Raw genomic sequence first — 23,014 nt, forward strand, 5'->3', positions numbered from 1 at the left:
AGTTGTCATGAAGGGCAAAATTAACTATATAGACCAAAATCATTTTTTTGCACCAGGCTGTAAACATTTTTTTCTGCTGTAAAGTTGGGCATTTTAACATGGGGAGTCTATGGGACTGACTCTCTTTTGCAGCCAGCCTCTAGCGGCCAGTCGATGAATTACAGTTTTAGTCACTTCCTTGTTGGATTCACGAGAGAGAGCGGGAGGTTGCCGCTCGGTCAGAATTCTTAAATTATTAGCCGCATTTCCACTGCGCACGTAAGATCTAAGCCGCGGGCCAGCTGGGGCTACAGCTTAAGCTAGGCATACACTGTGCGATTTTCCTCCGATTTTGTCCTGTCAGAAATTTTGGTCGCCCCTCGTCAGAGGTGGATAGTCCAGGGGTCAGAAAGTAAAAGTCCTGCCATATGTTTATTCCACCCATGAACTCAGCAGCTGATTTCACCAGAGGAGGAATCAAGTCATTCCTTCCAAGTCACAAACAAGTCTCAAGTCAAATCCCTAGTCCTCAAAGAGTTAAAGTTAATGAGATAATTAAGTGACTAATTAATGATGATTGTGCATTAGTGATGAACACCTGTTGTTGTTGTAAATTACAGAGGATCAGATGTTAATGTTTTATTGGTTAAAATGATGCCACCATCATGGAGATCAGTGTTTGATTTAGTTGTGCTCTTCACCCTTGACTTGTTGTACTAGATCTTTCTCTGTAGTTCTATATGTGGGGTTGTAGAGAAAAGAAATCAGTGATATGCATTAAACAGATTGAACAGCTGGTGTGATTATATTCGAAATAGTGTTTGTTTTTTCATAAGTTTAGATTTTGAATAATCATCCCAGTGAAACTACAGCATGCAAAAAAAGTACTGTTATAATAATTACAGAGAATAAATTTAAAATCTGTGTAACACATACAGAAATTTGAACTCCAGTGCTTTTTAGACACACACACAGATACCAAGAACCAGCATATGAATCTCTACAATGGTGAAAATCAACAAAATGCTTCATGTTGTAATACATGAAAACTCCCATAATGCACTGTAGTATGAATAATTATTTGTCACCACTGTTGAGGATCATATGATAAATGTTCATGGCTAAATGCCTAATCCTAAACAAGTTTTTTTTTTCTCTTAATATTGAAGTATTATGGTGGCAATGTATAATGAGATATCACTCTTTTTTTTTAAAGAACAATGAAGAAATTCAAATCAAGATCATACAGTCATCAAAAGCATAAGTTACCTGCTAGCTCAAGATTTGCTTCAGCATTGCATAAACGCTTGCTATGGAACAATAATGCATTTGCTTAGAAGCAAATTTATCAAAACTGTTAAAAGGCTCAAGAGTCCAACTGAAGCAAATACTGACCACAATTATGGTGGCAAAGTTTTTTTTTTTTCCTTTCAATTGATTTCATCCAAGGCTGTGCTTAAAGTCAGTTGTAGTTCTTGTGTTTCTCTTTTCTTCAGTGATGGTTGATTGTTAACAGCAGGTGTTCATCACTAATGCACAATCTTCATTTAATTAGTCACTTAATTATTTCATTTAACTTTAACTCTTTGAGGACTTGGGATTTAACTTGAGACTCATTTTGTGACTTGGAAGGAATGAATTGATTCCTCATCTGGTGAAATCAGCTGCTGAGTTCATTGGTGGAATAAACATATGGCAGGACTTTTACTTTCTGACCCCTGGACTTTCCACCTCTGCCCCTCGTGATTGTAAAGCACAGTTGAAGCACTGACTGCCCTAAACTCAGTGCTTTTCCCCACTCACTGCACCTGCACGAAAATAGAACTTCAACTATTTAATCTTTTATAGTCTACAGCGAGAAAGAAAATGATAAGAGAGAGATCTCTCTTTTCAAACACGTCGCAAAATTCTAAATATTTTAGTTTTAAACCATGAAGGCGACCCAGTGCATGCCACACAAACATTGTGCAAACTGCATGAGCTTTATGCCCGCAAAGAAGTTTTAAACTCCAGTCAATTCATTAAGCTTCAGAAAGTGAAAGTAAAAACTGACCAGGCTGTCGGCATCTGACGCTTAATGGCACATATTCTTAGAGGAGACGAGAGACATTGGGTAGCTATTGCCTTAAAACTAGTTTTATATTTTCATCGTTGACTGATTATTACAGTGTTCGGACATAGGCTACTTTAGACAGAATGTTAATTATAGGCCTATTCATTGTGTAATATATCTAAATGTTTTAAATCATTTTCAATGAGTAAGCTAATTTAATAATTTGTTATCCGTAAATCATGAGCTTTGACTTCATATCACACGCGATCTGCTCGTACAGTGTGAGTTGATACCTTGATGAAATCGCGAAAAAATGGCACAGTGTAGCCTATGCCCGGCCTTACAAATATGAAATTCGAAGCCACAATCAAACAGCATAAACTGGTATTTATGATTATTTCACATAGAAGAAGGACACACATACTGAGTCGCGTCTGCACCGATTGGTTTATCACATGGCTACTTTAAACAGCTCCATTAAGCCTTTAGCCAAAGAGCGCACATTTAGAAAGATAATGATAAATTCTCAAATTTTCACACCTCATTTCTTTATAGCGGATGATTCGATTCGATTCGATTCCACTAAATTATGCGATCATCTGATGAGTTTTGAGTGCTCTCTCTCATCTTACTGCCATTACACAAGAAATGAAGAAATGTCATCAAAATTATTTTAAATAAAAATAGCAATTTAATGAGTTTCTGTTTTCATAACATAGCTATGCCTATGATATAGGATTTAGCCTATCACACAAACAAGAGTCCTGTTTTTTTTTTTTTTCGAATATCTGCACAATCGCAAATGTACAATAAATACAACTTACAGAGTAACTTTATCAGACACAAAATTCCGTTTTGTTCCTCAGCGTTACACAGACCAGCAAATGATTCAATCAGGCTAGAAGTACAGTCATTTGCAAAGTTAAATGAATCAGCTTTTTAATTGAATCGGTTGATTCAACTCTCTAATTAAGACAGTCACTTGATGCCACCTGGCGGTTCTAGTTTCATATTTAAAAAAGTAGTCTATTTCATTTTTGCAATCATTTAATTTTTCTACATTAAAATGATGTTTAAACTTAACATTTATGCACAATCCATCTATGAATTTTGTTGATAGTGATTTAATTTGTTTGTTAATAGCCAGCATGTCTTTTTATTTGATTTAATAAGAGGACACATATATGACAATAACTTTTATAATACTAAAAAGCCAACAGCTCCTTTTTTTTTTTTTTTTTTTTTTTTTTGCTCAAAGTTATTTCAGGGTTTTGATATCTTAACAACCTGTTTGTTATATTATAATGGAAATTTAATGTTACATTTAAACTTGACTATAGCCTAGACATGTTGCATATTAATTGTACTATTTACCTAAAGCATATGTTTGTGTATTTTGTGTTAGTCCACAATGATGTTCTATTTGAGGGCATTTGTAGTGTATAGGTATAGGGCCCAGACATAACCTTAAGCCCAGGGGCCCCCGCCCCCCTAAGTCCTGCCCTGACTCTAGCCCAGTGATGTTGGGGGATCCAGTGAGGGGGGCAATCATTTTTCATTCATGAGTACTCCCCTTGTGAAACTTAAACAGCAATTACTCTTTACTTATAAGATATGTTAGGGTTCTTTAGAGATATAATGTTCCAGTAAGTTTGCTTGATCAGATACCAAAGAAGCATGTTAAAATTATTCAGGATAGTTTGATTCCTTATCAAAGTGATAAAATGCTGTGTTGCAAAAATGAATACACCCTCCAGAAAGTTACTAAAATAAACTAATATATATATATATATATATATATATATATATATATATATATATATATATATATATATATATATATATATATGGCCACGACTTCCCCATATATCTGATATATATATCTGGTGTAAGTTTAAGGTTTGGTTTTTGATTTTAAGGTGAGGTTGTTTCTTGACATTTAAAAGTGTTATAGAGCCCACTGAATCATTCTCAGACTTAATTATGACAACAGCGGAAGCACTTGGGAGAGAACTGCCAGGAGACTTGTTTCATTGAACAAGAGGACAGCGGTACAAGAGGAACATTGTTTTAAGTGTGAAAATACAGCAAAAGTGATACAGAAATTCAACAACAATGAACTTGTGACGACACCCCTGAAATCATCAGGCTTTGACTTTAAGCTTTCATTTAGTGATGAGTGATCTATTTATTTATTTGCTAGAAAAAGTGCAGGAACAATGCCAAGCGAGTGTCTCGGAGCCAGCAAAAGCTATAAAAGGGTGACTGTTTATCTCTGAGAGTAAGATGCACCCTGCAGAAGTGACATGCATTGTTCACAGCAAAATCCCCAGTGTTAATTTAACACTCTGAGTGTGGACTCATATAAACACAGAAGTAGTGTTAAAAGTAACACTGAAGCAGTGTTGAAGTTAATGAGATAATTAGGTGTTTGATTGAGTGATGATTGACTATTATTGAAGACACCTGATTTTAACAAGCAGAATCACCAAAGAATACAATCACAATTTGTGTGTCACGATTATAGTGGTCAGTATTAGCTTTAGTTGGGATCTTGACCCTTAAGTGGTTAACTTTAGGTTTTGTGTGGCTGTGGTAACTGAGTTATAACAGACAAACAAACCAGAGGAAATGTGATCATGTGTTGTTGGTTGTGTTTTGGGTCTGAATACTTGAGTTGGATTGTCTTTATTTATTACATAAGTTGAATGAAAAATATAAGACCTTGCATTTTGGCCTAATCAGACAGATGTTTTTAAAAGTTACAGCTACATAATAAATAAATAAGTTTTTATTTAGACACACAGACATCAAGAATCAGCGTGAGCATCACAACAATGGTGACCATCAAAAAAGCATGTTAAAGCCAATAAAAACTCATCATTTTTGCCGTTTTTTATGTGACTTTTTTAGTATTTAGTTTTGTGATGTTCAGAGTTGATCTGTTTATCTGAATATGCTGTGTTTGTCACCGTTGTTGAGATTCATACACTGATTCTTGATGTCTGTGTGTGCCTAAAATAATGAATCTCGAAAAAGAAATCAGAACAGTTTGCAAGGGACCCTTACAAAATGTGTAGTAAATACAGACTTTTTCACTGTGGCATCAAAAGTTGTTATATTCAATCAAGCAACTGTAACTCAGAGAAAAAACTCTGAATGAGTTCAGTGATTCAAGTCACATAATGGTTACATTAAAACATAATCATCACCATCTGATGACTTTAACGCTCAGCTTATCTGTCTGTTATAACTCAGTTATATCAGCCAAACAAAATGTAATGTTAAAAAGTCAAGGCTCAAGATCCCAACTAAAGCTAATACTGACCACTATAATGGTGACACACAAATTGTGATTTTCTCGTTTAGTGATTCTGCTTGTTAACATCAGGTGTCTTCAATAATGGTCAATCATCACTAAATTAATCACCTAATTATCTCATTAACTTCAACACTGCTTCAGTGTTACTTTTAACACTACTTCTGTGTTTATATGAGTCCACACTCAGAGTGTTAAATTAACACTGGGGATTTTGCTGTGTTGTTGTCGACACTGTTGTTGTGACCAAAGCACAATAAACTCATTCAACCTTTTCCAAGGCCCATATTTAAAAAACAAAGAATTCTGGGAATTCATAATCTAGTCTCATGGGACCAAGTTAATCGTTTTCATTCTAACAGGTGTTGCTAGAGGAGGAGGACAGTGAGAAGTGCCTGGTTCCCACAGTGAAGTTCAGTGGTAGTACAGCTCTTCTGTAGGGATGTGTAACAGTAATAACTGTTTTTTAGATCCCAGAGAGATTAATGATTTGTTTTTGTTAAAACTAAAAACAGGTGATGAAGATGAGGACAACGATTATACAGATTCTGAAGATATTGTGTCACGTACACAGTTTCCTGAGAGTTGGCTTTGGGAGGAGATTGATCTTTCCGATAGCAGAGGAAACAACTAGTAAGTAAGAGTTTGTGTTTCTTTAGACAACAGTATTGTACTGAACTGAATCAAGTTAGTCTTTGCTGGTGAGATGAAGCTTGTCTGTGATTTTCTATCTGTCTCTTCCTCATTGTCCAGTGGAACAACATCAGTCACAAAGGAGATCTACCTGAAAGACTCTATCACTACCTGGCAGATCTTGGCTGTCAGTCTGTCACCAACACTTGGTAAGGAGAAGCTGCAAACCCACAATACATGCTCTGAAAAACATCATCATCATCATCATCATCATCATCATCATCCAGGAACTGCTGCTTTAAATCCTTCTGTTTGTCTGTGTTCCTCCTCAAAGGCATCTGTGTGGCAGAACCTGAGGAGATGGTTGTTTTTAAGAGCTTTTTCATTGACCTCAAGATGCCTTACTCAGCTGTGCGTGGCGAACAACTGGAAATCAGGGCCATAATTCACAACTACACCCCAATGAATCTGAAGAAGGTAAATTAGATTTATAGAATTAAAAATTAATTCAGTTTTTATGCACATTATAGACATGTGCATTGTAGTAAACATTTCTGCTCGAGTCAAATCATCTACTAATGATGGCATGCATGGATCCTGAGACTCATTTGAGGCTTGTGACTCAGACTGAAGAAACGTGTAGGATACTGTCCTGTGCTGAAACAGAAATATATCCCATCATCACACATTTCATCTTGGATTTATTTAAGTGATATGAGTCTCATTCTCCTGTTTTATCCAGGTGCGTGTGGAGTTCATGGAGACAGAAGATGTTTGCAGCTTTGCCAGTAAGAAAGGCAAATACAGAACGACAGTATCTGTTGACAGAGGCTCCAGCATGTCTGTTTCATATGTGATTATTCCCATGACGCTGGGAAATCATGATATTGAGGTGAAAGCAGCAGCATTTGATTACTCAGATGGAATGAGAAAGACGCTGAAGGTGGTGGTACGTCTGATGGGAATTCTGTCACTTTTTATTTTATTTGGTCATTTGTATCATTAATAGATGTTTGTCATTTTCAGTAGATAAACTAGAGCATCATGGGTAGTTAACACTCTCTCTCTCTTTCAGTCTGAGGGTGTGCTAACTTCAGTACACAAAGGAAATGTGGAGCTCAATCCTGTTAAATATGGTGAGATTTACTGTGAAGCACACAATAACATCACTCTGTTACACTGCCATTATACAATGTTGCAGACATGCACTTCTAGATAGTTATGAAAAATGTTGATGACTATCATAAATTTTTTGCCAATCCAGAGATCACAATGAACTCCTGTTCTTTTCTTGCTCAGTACTCACCAAAACCATACAAAATGTTATCAGTATGTGAGTCACGACTCTTCCTCCATCTTGCTTTTCTTCTCTGTTTCTCTTCTCTTCCTTCTCTGTTTCTAAATGGATCAGAAGAAAAACCTTTAGTTTTTAAATCTGTCATACCAGCTGATCGTCTTCCAGACACACCTGCTAACATGTACATCTCAATTACTGGTAAGATGCTTTCATAAATGTGTAGTGATTATTTCTTTAGTTGTATGCATGTTTTATTTTGCGAGATATAAGCCTATATTTACAGTCATAATATCCATGGCAAATTTTGTAGTACTTGTATGAGGATTATCTCACAGTACTAGGGATAGTTCACCATAAAAATGAAATTAAATGAAGTTTATCTGCTTACCCCCAGGGCATCCAAGATGTAGGTGACTTTGCTGCTTCAGTAGAACGTAAAAGAAGATTTTTAACTCAAACAATTCCAGTCTGACAGTCATATAATGGAAGTGGATGGGAATCACTGCTTTGAGAGTCAAAAAACATACACGCTTTTTTCAAGATGCGCTGTGATCAGTGAAACCATGATCTGGACTAACATTTTCAATTTCTTCCAGATAGAAGACTGCGAGTCACATATAGTGTTGAGAGTGTTATGTACAAATATAATAAACTGAATTCTCGATCTGTATTTCCTCTTACATTCCTCCAGGTGAAGAGATCACTCAGACAGTGGAGCAGGTCATCAGTGGAAGCTTCATGGGGCGGTTTATTGTCCAGCCTAGTGGTAGTGGAGAGCAGAACATGATGTTTATGACTCTACCTGTCATTGCCACTCATTATCTGGACAGCACCAGTCAGTGGGAGACTGTTGGCATGGAGCGCCGTAATGAAGCTGTTAACTATATCAACACAGGTCAGCAGGACACAACAGATATAAAAATCATGATTACTAAATATTCAACAATATCATTGATTTGACCGCACTGATACTATTGGATGAAAGCTCAACTGAGCTGTTTTCTAGGGCTGTAAGCTGAACTGAGCTCATTTCTTAACTGATGATCTTTACACAGTTATTGAACAGAACCAAATCAACACTGACCTCAGCTGAACAATGATGTCATTATTGTCTTTACACCTGAATTTATCTCTGTTTGCATCATTGAATCAAATTATTATTATTATTATTATTATTATTATTATTATTATTATTATTATTATATAGCTTATTCCTGTAAAGCTGCTTTAAAAGGCACATATTATGCCCCTTTTTACAAGATGTAATATAAGTCTCAGGTGTCCCCAGAATGTGTCTGTGAAGTTTCAGCTCAAAATACCCCACAGATCATTTATTATATAATTCTGAAAATACCTATTTTGAGTGGAAGCAGACAGTCGGTTATGTATGTGAAGACAAACAAATGGGAAATAAATTGCATGTATAGCTTTAATGAGAAGACATTTCTTACTTGAATGCTGCTGTTAAATGCTCTTGTGTGAAGGTCTGTCAACACTTGTAGGCAGGGCCTGTAAAATGTGACGTCACATTGTACAGATTCTGCAAACGGCTTGTTCTGAGACACTGTGTATGATTTATGGGGATTGAAAATAAGGAGCGGGTGGATTTTTATCATTATAGGGTGGTTGTGTTCACACACTGCCAACACACATTTATGTTCAACAAAATGTAAAAGTGAATTTTGCATAATAGGTGCCCTTTAAAATCTGTATTGTATAAAGCACCATATAAATAAATAAAGAATAAATAAATATAAATAAAATAAATTGATGATGAATCTGACTATGATTTGGAGTAAAATCAAAAAATACTCTCAAAGATGCTCTCTTGAAAACTTTAGACCAAAAGCAGGAACAAATTTGCAGATAATAAACAAATATTATTTTGTTATTATTTTTCATATTGGTTATCAGCGGCAGCTGAATTACCGTAAATCAGATGGATCATATGCTGCATGGAGAGACAGGCCGAGCAGCACATGGTAAACTCATTTTGATGCCATTATTTTTGGGGAAATAAACTTGTTTTTTATGTATAATGCTCTCTTGTATTACATTTAATGTTACATCATTAGTAATAATAATTATAATATGTTTTTCATTTAATTTATTTCTGTTGTTCTGCTTGTCTGTTAAAGGTTGACTGCATATGTGGCCAAAGTCTTCAGCATGGCCTATAACATTGTGGACATAGAGGAAAATGTGCTCTGCAGCGCCCTCAAGTGGCTGATTCTCCACAAACAAACACCAGACGGCTCCTTTAAAGAGGATTCAGCTGTAATGCAGGGAGAGATGGTGGTAAGCTGAATGTTGTTGAATGTATCCATCGGTGTTCAAAAAACAAAAGATGGAATGAACCTGAGCCAGTGATTTATTTCACTGTGGTTTCCAGTAAAGCATTAAATAATCTAAAGCACAAACAAACAAAATATTACAATGCAGTTTGAAAAGTGCTTGGATTTTGAATAAACTGCGATTGCATTGCTTTCATAATAATTCACATCTTACTGTTAATAGTTCATATATTAAGTTTTGCTATGTACAGGTCTACACTGTAAAACCCGACAAGTAACTTAACTCAAACCGTTTGAGTAAACAGATTGCCTTGATTTAAACCATGTAAGTTTTAAAACTTTGCAATTAAGTAATTAAGTGATTAACTAAGTGCTGATTGAGCATTAGTGATGAACAGCTGCTGTTAACAAACATAATCACTGAAGAAAAGAGAAACACAAGAACTACTACACTGTAAAACCTGACAAGTCACAGTAACTCAAACTTAAAGTTCTGCATAATTAAGGGTGTGGTCACTTGAGTGACAGGTGGATTGCCGCTGCTGACACTGCCATCGAGCTAGGTGGGCGTGGCTTCAGCAACCAGCTCCCGCCTTTTTGCCCATTTTCGATTATCCAGGAGAGTCGCACGGTGACGCGCTGCCAAGATGGCGACGGCCCGCTCTGCACACTTTGAGCTTCAAAAATGCTCTTCATGGGGTCTACGGTTGACGTCACGGACACTACGTCCATGTTTTTATACAGTCTATGGTTATAGCATAGAGCGTCCCTGCATCTCAATGTTCATACTATCCATCCTAAATAGTATGTGAGATTAGAATTAGTGTGTCCTAAAGCATAGTATGTTGAAAAGAGCATGCCAAAAGTCCCCAGATGGTCTACTATTTCAAGTCGATTTTTGAAGTGTGGATCCGTGCATACTCTAATGCACTGTAAAACCTGACAAGTAACTTAACTCAAACCGTTTGAGTAAACAGATTGCCTTTACTTAAACCATGTAAGTTTTAAAACTTTTGCAATTATGTAATCAAGTGATTAATTAAGTGCTGATTGAGCTTTAGTGATGAACAGCTGCTGTTAACAAACAGAATCACCAGCTCCACTTATTAATAACCAGACTGACTTTATTTCTGTCAGACGTCTACAGAAGATCTTATTGAGAATTAACTAAGGTTAAGATGTTGATTTATTGTTTCATTTGAAGTAACCATGTTAGAGATCAGTGTTTGCTTTAGTTGGGCTCTTGACCCTTGACTTCTGTTTTGGTTTTTTTTTTTAATTTTTCTGGTTGTTGTAGCCATGTGTTTTTGAAACATGTTTGTTATAATTCAAAAACCCATGCAAAATATGATCAGGTATTGGTTGTTGTACAGCATATTGGTGATAACAATCATGAAGCTGTTCAGAGTCCAAAAACTAACTAAACAGGTGTTGTATAAAGCCATTTAAAGAACCAGTGGTTGCATTATAATCAGTTAATATAAAATATTTTCCCAACAGTTTAGTCTTATTTGGCAGCAACTAGTCACACACAGACATCAATAATTAGAATATGAACCTCAACAATGGTGACGAGAAAAAAAAAAAAAAAAATGCTGCAATGCATGCTGGGTACTATTGTAGTACAAAACTCATACATGGCTCTCAGCATGCTCTGCTGCATTTTTTTGTTTGTTTGTTTGTTTTTTTTTGTTTTTTTATGGTCACCATTGTTGAGGTTCATATTTTGATTATTGATGTCTGTGTGTGATTAAGTGACATCACAGAAAACCGAACTGTTTGGAAAATTCTTTATATTAACTGATTATCACAGAACCACTGGCTCTTAGAATCACTTTTAGTGTAATCAATCCAACTAATTATACAACACCTGTTTCATCAGAGATTAGACTCCAAACAGTTCAATAATCAATGATTATCATCACCAATATACAGTATAATAACCAACATCTAGGTACAGGTTAGATAAAAAAAAAAAAGCTAACCTGAATGCACTGTAAGTTGCTTTGGATAAAAGCAGGTTCTAAGAGTGTGAGTGTATGTATAACATCTGATGATGTTTTCTCTGGGCTTTTGAGTTACAACAAATGGTTACAACAGCCAGAGAATAAACTAAAACAGAAGTCAAGGGTCAAGAGCCCAACTAAAGCAAACACTGATCTCTAACATGGTTACTTTAAATGAAAACATAAATCAACATCTAAACCTTAGTTAAATCTCAATAAGATCTTCTGTAGACGTCTGACAGAAATAAAGTCAGTCTGGTTATTAATAAGTGGAGCTGGTGATGCTGTTTGTGGGGTTGTTTAATCAGATCTTGAGAGATTTAATGTATTTTATTTCAGTTGATTTCATCTAAGGCTGTCTGAAGTCAGTTGTAGTTCTTGTGTGTTTCTCTTTTCTTCAGTAATTCTGTTTGTTAAAAGCAGCTGTTCATCACTAATTCACAATTATCACTCAATTAATCACTTAATTATTTAATTGCAATGTATATCTTCTTTCAATGAACTCAACTGAATTAAGTTCAGAGTACTCATAACTGTTAGTTTTAAAACTTAAATGGTTAGTTTTAAAACTTAAAAGTAACACTGAAGCAGTGTTAAAGTTAATGAGATAATTAGGTGATTAATTGAGTGATGATTGACCATAATTGAAGACACCTTATGTTAACAAGCAGAATCACTAAACGAGAAAATCACAATTTGTGTGTCACCATTATAGTGGTCAGTGTTTGCTTTAGTTGGGATCTTGACCCTTGACTTTTTAACATTAAATTTTGTTTGGCTGATATAACTGAGTTATAACAGACAGATAAGCCGAGAGTGAAAGTCATCAGGTGGTGATGATTATGTTTTAATGTAATCATTATGTGACCTGAATCACTGAACTCATTCAGAGTCTCTGCTCTGAGTTATAGTTCCTTGATTGAACATAACAACTTTTGATGCAAAAGTGAAAAAGTCTGTATCTGCTATACATTTTGTAAGGGTCACTTGCAAACTGTTCTGATTTCTTTTTCAAGATTCATTATTTTAGGCACACACAGACATCAAGAATTAGTGTATGAATCTCAACAACGGTGATAAACAGATCAACTCTGAACATCACAAAACTAAATACTAAAAAGTCACATAAAATGGCAAAAATGATGAGTTTTTATTGGCTATAACATGCTTTTTTGATGGTCACCATTGTTGTGATGCTCACGCTGATTCTTGATGTCTGTGTGTCTAAACAAAAACTTATTTATTTAGTAGATTTAACTTTTAAAAACATCTGTCTGATTAGGCCAAAATGCAAGGTCTTGTATTTTTCATTTAACTTGTGTAATAAATAAAGACAATCCAACTCAAGTATTCAGAGCCAAAACACAACCAACAACACATGATCACGTTTCCTCTGGTTTGTTTGTCTGTTGTAACTCAGTTATCACAGCCACACAAAACCTAAAGTTAACCACTTAAGGGTCAAGATCCCAACTAAAGCAAATACTGACCACTATAATGGTGACACACAAATTGTGATTGTATTCTTTGGTGATTCTGCTTGTTAAAATCAGGTGTCTTCAATAATAGTCAATCATCACTCAATCAAACACCTAAATTATCTCATTAACTTCAACACTGCTTCAGTGTTACTTTTAACACTACTTCGGTGTTTATATGAGTCCACACTCAGAGTGTTAAATTAACACTGGGGATTTTGCTGTGCAGCATTTGTGTTAAAAAAAAATAACCCCTAATTTTTTAGAGTGTAGTTGTGAGTGCAGGTACGAAGTAAATTAATATTTATGAGATAAAGTAAATGTTTCACTGTTAGGTTGCAGAATTTATTCATACACAAATGAAAGCTCTGTAGGCTCTGCCTCTGTACGGTTTGTGTCAAGCCATTCCTTAATCTGGGCTTTCTCCATAACGATTGATCTAAGACCTTAAGAGCGTTTTCGCTTTTGTTTCACGTGCGTTTCCCAAAAATGCACTTAACACAATAGCACATAGCCATGCCTTAAGTGCTACTTAGGGGTCGCTATTCGTTTGTCAAGTGCTGAAATGTCACCTTATAGAATGACTCATAATTGTAGTACACGCTCGTTTATTTAAATGTTAACCTAATAATGCTGCGTGAGTTCAAGACAAATATGATATAATTTATATTATATTATTATGGTATAGTCTATAATATTATACTTTACATAATAATAATAATAATAATAATAATAATAATAATAATAATAATAATAGAGAGAGAGAGAGGGAGAGAGACATTATTTCCATGTCCAATACATGGCTGGTTTTCGTGCACGTCAGCAAGTCATTGACAGATTTTTTTTTTTCCCCAGTCTTTGAAGAATGTTTCCTACGTTACTTATTTTATTCTTTTTTTTTTGTTCAATCATTTATGATCAAATCATTATATTATAATCACATTGCACTTGAATAAAGTTAAAGGTGTAATCTGCTGATTGTCCTGCAGGTGACCGCATAAATCTGTTCTTATGATGTACTTAGGGCTTTATTATTACTCCAGAGCACTCATAGATCTATGATTAATTTCAAGTGCTACTTAAGTTACGATGCGTTTGAGAAACAGACCGTAATATTAAGATCAGTACACAGCAAAAAATCCATCCAACATTCATAATTGATGGGAGTGTTTGTGTGACCACACTCAAGAGTGTGAAAGTGTTAAAATAGGAGTGTTAAATTAACACTGAAGCGGAGTTAAAGTTAATGAGATAATTAAGTGATTGAGTGATGATTGACCATTATTGACGAGACCTGATGTTAACAAGCAGAATCAACAAAGACAAAAATCACAATTTTTATGTCACCATTATAGTGGTCAGTGTTTGCTTTAGTTGTGCTCTTAACCCTTATGTTTTTAAAATTAGATTTGGTTTGGCAGTTGTAATGGAGTTATAAAACAGACAGGCAAACAAAAAATATTGGTTTTTAAATTCAATACGTGGAATTTCTTAAAAGTTGTTTGTTCAAAAACCTGTGAACCTCAACGACGGTGACAATCAAAAAAGCATGTTGCAGGAGACTTGTGTTGCAGAGCATTCTGGGTGCCACCTATCAAAATTCATCCATGGCTCCCATGATGCACTGCAACACAAGTCTCCTGCAACATGCTTTTGTCACCGTCGTTGAGGTTCACAGGTTGATTCTTGATGTTTGCATGTCTAAATGGAAGACTCTTTTGAAAGATTTTTGAACAAACAACTTTTAAGAAATTCCACAGCTTGTATTTAAAATGCTGGCAATCCTATGCTTAAGAATCATTCAGCCGCAATAATCAACAATGAAAGTTTAACTCAGTGATTCATGAAAATCTCTATATTTTTTTTTTTTGTCCGTCTGTTTTATAACTCCATTACAACAGCCAAACAAAATCTGACTTAAAAATGTTAAGGGTCAAAGCCCAACTAAAGCAAACACTGACCACTATAATGGTGACATTAAAATAGTGATTTTCGTCTTTGTTGATTCTGCTCGTTAACATCAAGTCTCGTCAATAATGGTCAATCATCACTCAATTAATCACTTAATTATCTCATTAACTTTAACTCTGATTCAGTGTTAATTTAACACTCCTATTTTAACACTTTCACACTCTTGAGTGTGGTCTCACATGTACTCCCAGCAGAGTTAATTTCACTCTGGATTTTTTGCTGTGTAGTACAATCGTTTTTATGAGCTTTTGGGGGACGCATCACTGACTGTCTGATGAAGAGAAAGAGATAAAATGTAGTATAAATAAACACGTTAAGAATCCGTAGAAGCATAGGACTCTTATTATGTTGTAATGTTTGGTTGACCAATCAGCGGAGAGGGGCGTTTCATTCCCGCCCACATGTAGAGATCGAATATTCAAGTTGTTTATTCGTTTTCTGTCCTTGAACATAAAAACGATAAATGAAGCCAAATTCTTGATTTTTCGTTTTGTTTGAATGAATGAAAAATGAAAAATGTGCCGTTTTTTTCATTTTTCAGATTTCAATATTAAATCAAAAAACGAATTATACGAAGGTACACGGACCTCCATGGCCTCCATTCCTCAAAATAGATGTTAAACCTGAATCCTGTATAAACCACCATAATCAGGGTATCTTCCGTCCATTCCAAATCCGTTTTCAATTAAAAAAACAGAAAACGAAAAGACTCAAGAGGATTCAAGTGAGAGAACATGGACAAGACAGTTGGTCCGTGTACGTTTTGATCATTTCATTTCCTATTTAGAATTCAATAACGAGAAATGGAAAAATGGCTCGTTTATTCTTTTTTCTTTTTAGTTTAGTTTATTTGTCGTTTGGGGTTTACAAATCGGTTTATGGCTTCAATATTTCATTCGCACTTGTGGGCGGCGCTGAAACGCTGCTTTCATCTGATTGGTCGAATCGCTCCGCCTTCAGTTCGGTCTTTTCATTCTTTCAGGCAGAATAAGAGTCAGTGCGAGTGCGACACTGTAATGTCTGAAACTATCGCTCACTGTTAATTAGCATAATATTTGAGTCAGATGTAGCTGGGCACATAATTCGTGCTGCTGCGACCTGCAAGTGACCCCTTTAAATTATTTCTATCTTATAGTATTGTATGAATATTGTCCCACTGATAAATACAGTGCAAATAGTTCTGTCTCCTTGGATAAAAGTGAAGTGTAAATAAAAATTAATAATTAATTGAACAGATCCATGATAATATGTCTGTAACATTTACCACTCTCGTCTTTTAAGTCAAAAGGTACTAGGTGTGTGTGACAATAATAATTAATTTTGAAAATTAATATAGTTAAATTTATGAAATTAGTAATATTAGTTTTTATTACATACTAAACTGAATTATGTTTCTCTTCTTAGTCTTCTTTGTTGGGCTTGAGAAAGCAAACATATATTTGAAGATTATTATTATTTATTATGAGAGTAATTGACACAGACTAGAACTTTAATGTTTCACCAAATTCAGCTCAGATCTTCAGACTCATCTGACTTGCGGTGCTATATAACTGGCCAGACTTACCTTTCCCAAAAAAAATCCTAGTGACTTTTGTTATCTAAGCAATGAAGGCCTTAACACTTAATGTCCACTAGAGGGGGCGACAGGATTTCTGTTTACATCAGTTTAAATGACAAATAAATACATGAATTTCATGTGTAATGCCATGAATATGCCATATCTGTGTACAAGAATAAACTTCACACTTTAAGCTGTACAACTACTTAAAACTTCCCATTCTGGCTTTTTCAACCTACCTCCAAATTTCTTTTAAGATATTGTTTATTCACACTGGTTTATGCATTTAATGTTTGTCGATCTGGAACTTTTATTTTTCATGAGCTGTATATTTTAAGATGTACTAGGTGTTGATAAATCACATGCAAAGAATGTAAAGAGCTAATGTCAGGACTCTCAGTCCTGCTCCTGGAGGGCCAGTGTCCTGCAAAGTTCAGCTACCCCGAAATAAATACACCTAAGCTAAGCAAGGTCTTCAGGATCAGTAGCAATGTCCAAGCAAGTGTGCTGGAACTGAACTCTGCAGAACATGGTTCTCCCGGTTCAGGACTGGGTTTTAAATCTATAAATTAATTTGTACAGTTGGGTGTCTGCATGCAGAGGTGTACGTCAGTTAGTACAATGGAAAATGTAATCTATAAAGACAAAATCTTCAGATCTGCATATAGGGCACTGCCTTGAGGTCTTCATCCATTGGTCAAAACAGACCTGGCACCCCACCACACTCCTGCTAGCTGTCAACATTAACTGCGGCTGGTGCCAAATAAAAAATTATTATGTATTATGTAACAGCAAGTCAAATGTAGAATAGAGGGCCACAGACTTGCACTGAATGTAGCATTGAATAGACTGAACATGAGCAATACCCATGTTACTGTTTCAGGACCATATTTGTTCCTCCTAGTTTACTGTGTTTTGGTTAGGATATTTAAAGATGCAGGTTTGTTTTGTGAGTGGGTACCTCTGCAGATAAGACACATGAATGTTTCCTTAAGATGGTCACTAGGTTTGCCCTATGTGCTGATTCCTGTGTGTTGGAATTAATCTCCTGAATCTGTCTGGAAACATTTTCCAAGCCATGAGGGGCCTCCAACAGACGTTCTGAAGTAAGGAGGGATAAGTGAAAATTATAAATTATTTATGTGGTAATTTTTATATATATATATATATATATATATATATATATATATATATATATATATATATAGTCACAGTGATGCTGATCCCTCTGTTTTTCATAACCTCAAATTACAAATCGAGGATCTGTTGGAGGCAGAGGAAAAAAAAAAAAAAAACTGCATCTTTAAATATCCTAACCAAAACACAGTAAACTAGGAGGAACAAATATGGTCCTGAAACAGTAACATGGGTATTGCTCATGTTCAGTCTATTCAATGCTACATTCAGTGCAAGTGTGTGGCCCTCTAGTCTACATTTGACTTGCTGTTACATAATACATAATAATTTTTATTTGGCACCAGCTGCAGTAGTTAATGTTGTTTTATATTATACAGCTATCATTGAGCTAAGGTTTATTAATTTTTATTTCCACTTTAATTTTATAGAAGGAGATAGAATTATTTGCACTGTATTTATCAGTGGGACAATATTCATACAATACTATAAGCTAGAAATAATTTAAAGGGGTCACTTGCAGGTCGCAGCAGCACGAATTATGTGTCCAGCAACATCTGACTCAAATATTATGCTAATTAACAGTGAGTGGTGGTTTCAGACATTTCAGTGTCGCACTCGCACTGACTCTTATTCTGCCTGAAAGAATGAAAAGAAGGAACTATTTGCACTGTATTTATCAGTGGGACAATATTCATACAATACTATAAGATAGAAATAATTTAAAGGGGTCACTTGCAGGTCGCAGCAGCACGAATTATGTGCCCAGCTACATCTGACTCAAATATTATGCTAATTAACAGTGAGCGATAGTTTCAGACATTACAGTGTCGCACTCGCAATGACTCTTATTCTGCCTGAAAGAATGAAAAGACCGAACTGAAGGCGGAGCGATTCGACCAATCAGATGAAAGCAGCGTTTCAGCGCCGCCCACAAGTGCGAATGAAATATTGAAGCCATAAACCGATTTGTAAACCCCAAACGACAAATAAACTAAACTAAACAGAAAAACGAATAAACGAGCCATTTTTCCATTTGTCGTTATTGAATTCTAAATAGGAAATGAAATGATCAAAACGTACACGGACCAACTGTCTTGTCCATGTTCTCTCACTTGAATCCTCTTGAGTCTTTTCGTTTTCTGTTTTTTTAATTGAAAACGGATTTGGAATGGACGGAAGATACCCTGATTCACCATTACTAAAGACAGATATACGATGGAGAATTCTTCATGGCGCAATTGCTGTTAATGCTTTTTTTTCTGTTTTAAACCCTGAAGTGAGTTCTGAATGTCTTTTTTTGTTTTAAAAGAGAAACAGTTTTTCATGCTTTTATGGAGTGTTCCAGGTTAAATCCTTTATTTGTGGTATTAAGGAATCTTTTTGGTTGTTTTAATGAAACATTTTTAAAGGACATTTTTGTATTGGGTGCTAAATACGTTAAAAAAAAAAAAAAAAACGTTATGATTGTCAATTATACTGAATTTTATTTTGGGTCAAGCTAAATTAGCTGTTTATACAAGTAGAAAGAACAAGATTGAAGAGAAATCTGGGCAAAATGTGGTTGTTTTGTTCTCAGCCCTTGTGAAGGCTAGACTTTTGATTGATTGTAACTTTTTATAAGTCAGTGGATGATCATCCTTCTTTTGAACTGAAATGGTGTAACAAAGGAGCATTGTGCTCTGTTTTAAAATTTTTTTTTTTTTTTACACATTTCCTGTGATTATGTATTATTTTTGTTTAATGCGATTTATATTTTGTTTATGGTCCAATAAAGAGCTATGCAAATTTAAAATCTCTCTCTCTCTCTCTCTCACTCACACACACACACACACACACACACACACACACACACACTCACACACACACAATCTGACAGGGTTTTTTTTGATAATCTAGATTATTTATGCTTTTATTCCAGGGCGGCATACAGAGCAAAGATGCTGATGCCTCTCTGACAGCTTTTGTTGTGATTGCTATGCAGGAGGCCAGAGAGATCTGTGCTGGATCAGTTGCTGTAAGTGAATTTGTTTCACCACGTGCAGGTTTGGTGCTTCATTGGCCACATGCACACTGCAGCTAACTTCAAGAGGTTGCTGTTTCTGTAAATCTCCTCTATAACTTTATAGTAAGTATGTGGCCATATAATCAAGGCAAACCAAAATTTATCTCTGATCTCATTATTACGGTCTTAAAACAGCTCTTTGACTGTGATGGGTCCCACATTTCATTACACAAAATACAAAAAATAACGTTCTTTTTAGCAGCATCATATGACCCCTCACTTTTCACACTTTTATAGAGTCTGCATGAAAGTATCAGGAAGGCTGTTTCTTTCTTGGAAGGTCGACTTCCACAACTGACCAATCCTTACGCTGTTGCGATGATGTCATATGCCATGGCCAATGCTGGCAAACTCAATAAAGACATCTTGATGAGATACTCCTCACAACATGAAGGTCAGTCAAGTCAACAAGGCATCAAAAAGAGATGTTTTGTACAACATTCAACAGTACTCACCAAAGTGTAAATAATGGAAGAATTACAGATGTTTTGTGGTGTAATGACAGCTGCTTGAGACGATCCTGTTTCTGTTACTGTGTTGAAACAGCCGGTCGGTCCTGGACTGTCCCTGGACAGCATCATCACTCACTAGAGGCGACAGCTTATGCTGTGCTGGCGCTTGTGAAGGCAAAAGACTTTGATAAAGCAGGAGAAGCAGTGCACTGGCTGAACAGACAACAGTCTCACTATGGAGGATCTGGCACCACACAGGTACACTAACACCTCATCATTTAACTGATAGACAGCAGAACAAGTGCAGGACTGACATTGCAGGACAGGATTTGAATGCTTTTCTGTCTTTTCTAGGCGACCATCATGGTGTTCCAGGCTGTGGCAGAGTATCGCACGCAGGTGAAGGACCAACAAAACTTCAATCTGGACGTGGAGCTGTCTGTGGAAGGAAGACCCAGACCTGTCAGATGGACTTTTAAAAGAGATAATATGCGTCTTACATGGTCACACAAGGTGAGGAATAACTCATCTACTAGATTCAAACTGTTTGCTGCTCATGTCAGTTGAAAGTTTTTGTGGTATGATATTAAATGAAGAATTATGGGAGTCTATTTTTATTGTCTACATCATTAGTTTGGTCAGTGAAATCTTCAGGTATCTCTATTATATCATGGATTTGATTATTCTGATGACTGGAGTACGTCTGCATTCACTCAACAGATGGAGATAAACCAGTTCAATGTAACTGCTAGAGGAACTGGAAGAGCCACTCTCTCAGTGAGTGTTCATGAGCGTTTATACAGTCACCAGCAAGATTAAAGCGTGTAACATCTAATCTGAGACGTGCTGCTGTTTTCAGGTTCTGACGCTGTACTACGCCAGACCTGTTGAGAAGAAATCTGACTGTACTTTCTTTGATCTGACTGTTAAAATGGAGAAAAACAATGAAGGTAAGATTGAGTTCATGCTCTTTCTGTGGCAATTTCCATACATTCTGAGCTAAAATAAAACCTCTATAACACTTCATTATGTGCTGCTTTTTATTTTAATTACCACCAATTTTTTTTTTTTTTTAGCAAAACAAGGAACCATTGCAAGTTACAAGCTCACTATGGATTTCATGTATGTGAACTAATAAGTCTATAATTATGTCAAGAAACTATTCTATTGGTAATTAATCATTATGTGCTTATTTAAGCAGTTTTTTTTTATTTTATTTTTTTTTTTTTTTTTGCCTGAACTTGCTTTTCTCACATTGGCAGTATGTTTGCATCATGAACGTGAATACAAGTGACAGTTGGTTACCATGTGAAAACATATTAACTCTAAAAGAGACTTCATCTCTAGTGTGTTATGATGCAGATGTATCTCACTTTACAAAGACAGTTTATTCAGAGACAAATAGCTCTGTGTTACTACAGTATTATAATTCTGCGGTCAAACGGCTCGGGTTCAAACCAAAAGATCTAGTGTAAAAACAGCTTTAAACACAGAGAAGATGGAGCAAAACTACAAAACCTGTTATTAAAATCTTCTCTCGATCTCCATCTTCACAGCTACAAAAGTGATAAAACCGATGCCACCATGACTATTCTGGACGTTGGTTTACCGACTGGATTTGAAGTTGAAGAAAGTGATCTTAAAGAGGTACTGTGATGATAAACTGATGCAGTGATGTTTCTGTATATAGAAGACACTCATCTGCTGCCAGAACATAAAGCATTTTGATCATGTCATGTATTGAGGTTTTTGTTTTCTTATTTTCTTGTCCTCAGTTGTCTTCAGGGAAGGAGAGATACATTCAGAAATTTGAAATGAATAAAGTTCTGTCAGAGCGAGGATCCCTCATCCTCTACTTAGATAAGGTATCAGCAAACTGTTGTCTGATGATTTCATAAACAGATTCAATCTTGTTTTCTTTTGATCAGGAAATGTGCTATTGTTTTATATTTCTATGAAATATTGTTGAGTTCTTTATTCTGACTGGCTGACAAAGTGCTTCATTAATATCCAGTATCTGCACATCCATAAAGTTCCACGTCACTGACTGTACACCTCTAAGTACATTTTGGACAACATAGACATAGTTTACATAATATTATAAGCACAATATAAAGTATATATGTAATATATAGCCTATTGTTATAACATTTTTTTTTTTCTGTCAGATATGCAGCAAACAAAACTCTTTTCAGTGTAAATGCAACTATAGATATTTTATTTTTTATTAGATTTATTATTATTATTTGTGGCTAATGCAAATTTTAACATGGGCAGTTTCCACACTGTAAAACCTGACAAGTCACAGTAACTCAAACCGTTTGAGTAAACAGATTGCCTTTACTTAAACCATGTAAGTTTTAAAACTTTGCAATTATGTAATTAAGTGATTGATTAAGTGCTGATTGAGCTTTAGTGATGAACAGCTGCTGTTAACAAACAGCATCACCAGCTCCACTTATTAATAACCAGACTGACTTTATTTCTGTCAGACGTCTACAGAAGATCTGATTGAGAATTAACTAAGGTTTAGATGTTGATTTATTGTTTCATTTGAAGTAACCATGTTAGAGATCAGTGTTTGCTTTAGTTGGGGTCTTGACCCTTGACTTCTGTTTTTTTTTTATATTTTTTTTTTTTTGGACGTTGTAACCATGTGTTTTTTTTTTATGTTTGTTATAACTCACAAAGCCCAGAGAAAATATGATCAGGTATTGGTTGTTATGCAGCATATTGGTGATGATAATCATCAATTATGGAGCTGTTCAGAGTTCA

General features: G+C 35.5%; 1 protein-coding gene across 1 annotated transcript in view; it reads left to right on the forward strand.

The window, feature by feature from the left end:
- Window positions 1-23,014, forward strand: part of LOC109070714 (complement C3-like) — a 79,139-nt gene that overhangs the window by 40,392 nt on the left and 15,733 nt on the right. The window contains 18 exon segments of the mRNA XM_042764278.1: window positions 5,867-5,984; window positions 6,105-6,193; window positions 6,319-6,461; window positions 6,727-6,933; window positions 7,060-7,120; window positions 7,396-7,479; window positions 7,973-8,176; window positions 9,188-9,263; window positions 9,420-9,579; window positions 19,644-19,739; window positions 20,025-20,181; window positions 20,334-20,497; window positions 20,594-20,752; window positions 20,960-21,016; window positions 21,099-21,189; window positions 21,316-21,361; window positions 21,796-21,886; window positions 22,015-22,104. Coding sequence (XP_042620212.1) covers window positions 5,867-5,984; window positions 6,105-6,193; window positions 6,319-6,461; window positions 6,727-6,933; window positions 7,060-7,120; window positions 7,396-7,479; window positions 7,973-8,176; window positions 9,188-9,263; window positions 9,420-9,579; window positions 19,644-19,739; window positions 20,025-20,181; window positions 20,334-20,497; window positions 20,594-20,752; window positions 20,960-21,016; window positions 21,099-21,189; window positions 21,316-21,361; window positions 21,796-21,886; window positions 22,015-22,104 — 2,093 coding nt within the window.

The sequence above is a fragment of the Cyprinus carpio genome, chromosome A1 (genome assembly GCF_018340385.1).
Source record: "Cyprinus carpio isolate SPL01 chromosome A1, ASM1834038v1, whole genome shotgun sequence".
NCBI classification, from domain to species: domain Eukaryota; kingdom Metazoa; phylum Chordata; class Actinopteri; order Cypriniformes; family Cyprinidae; genus Cyprinus; species Cyprinus carpio.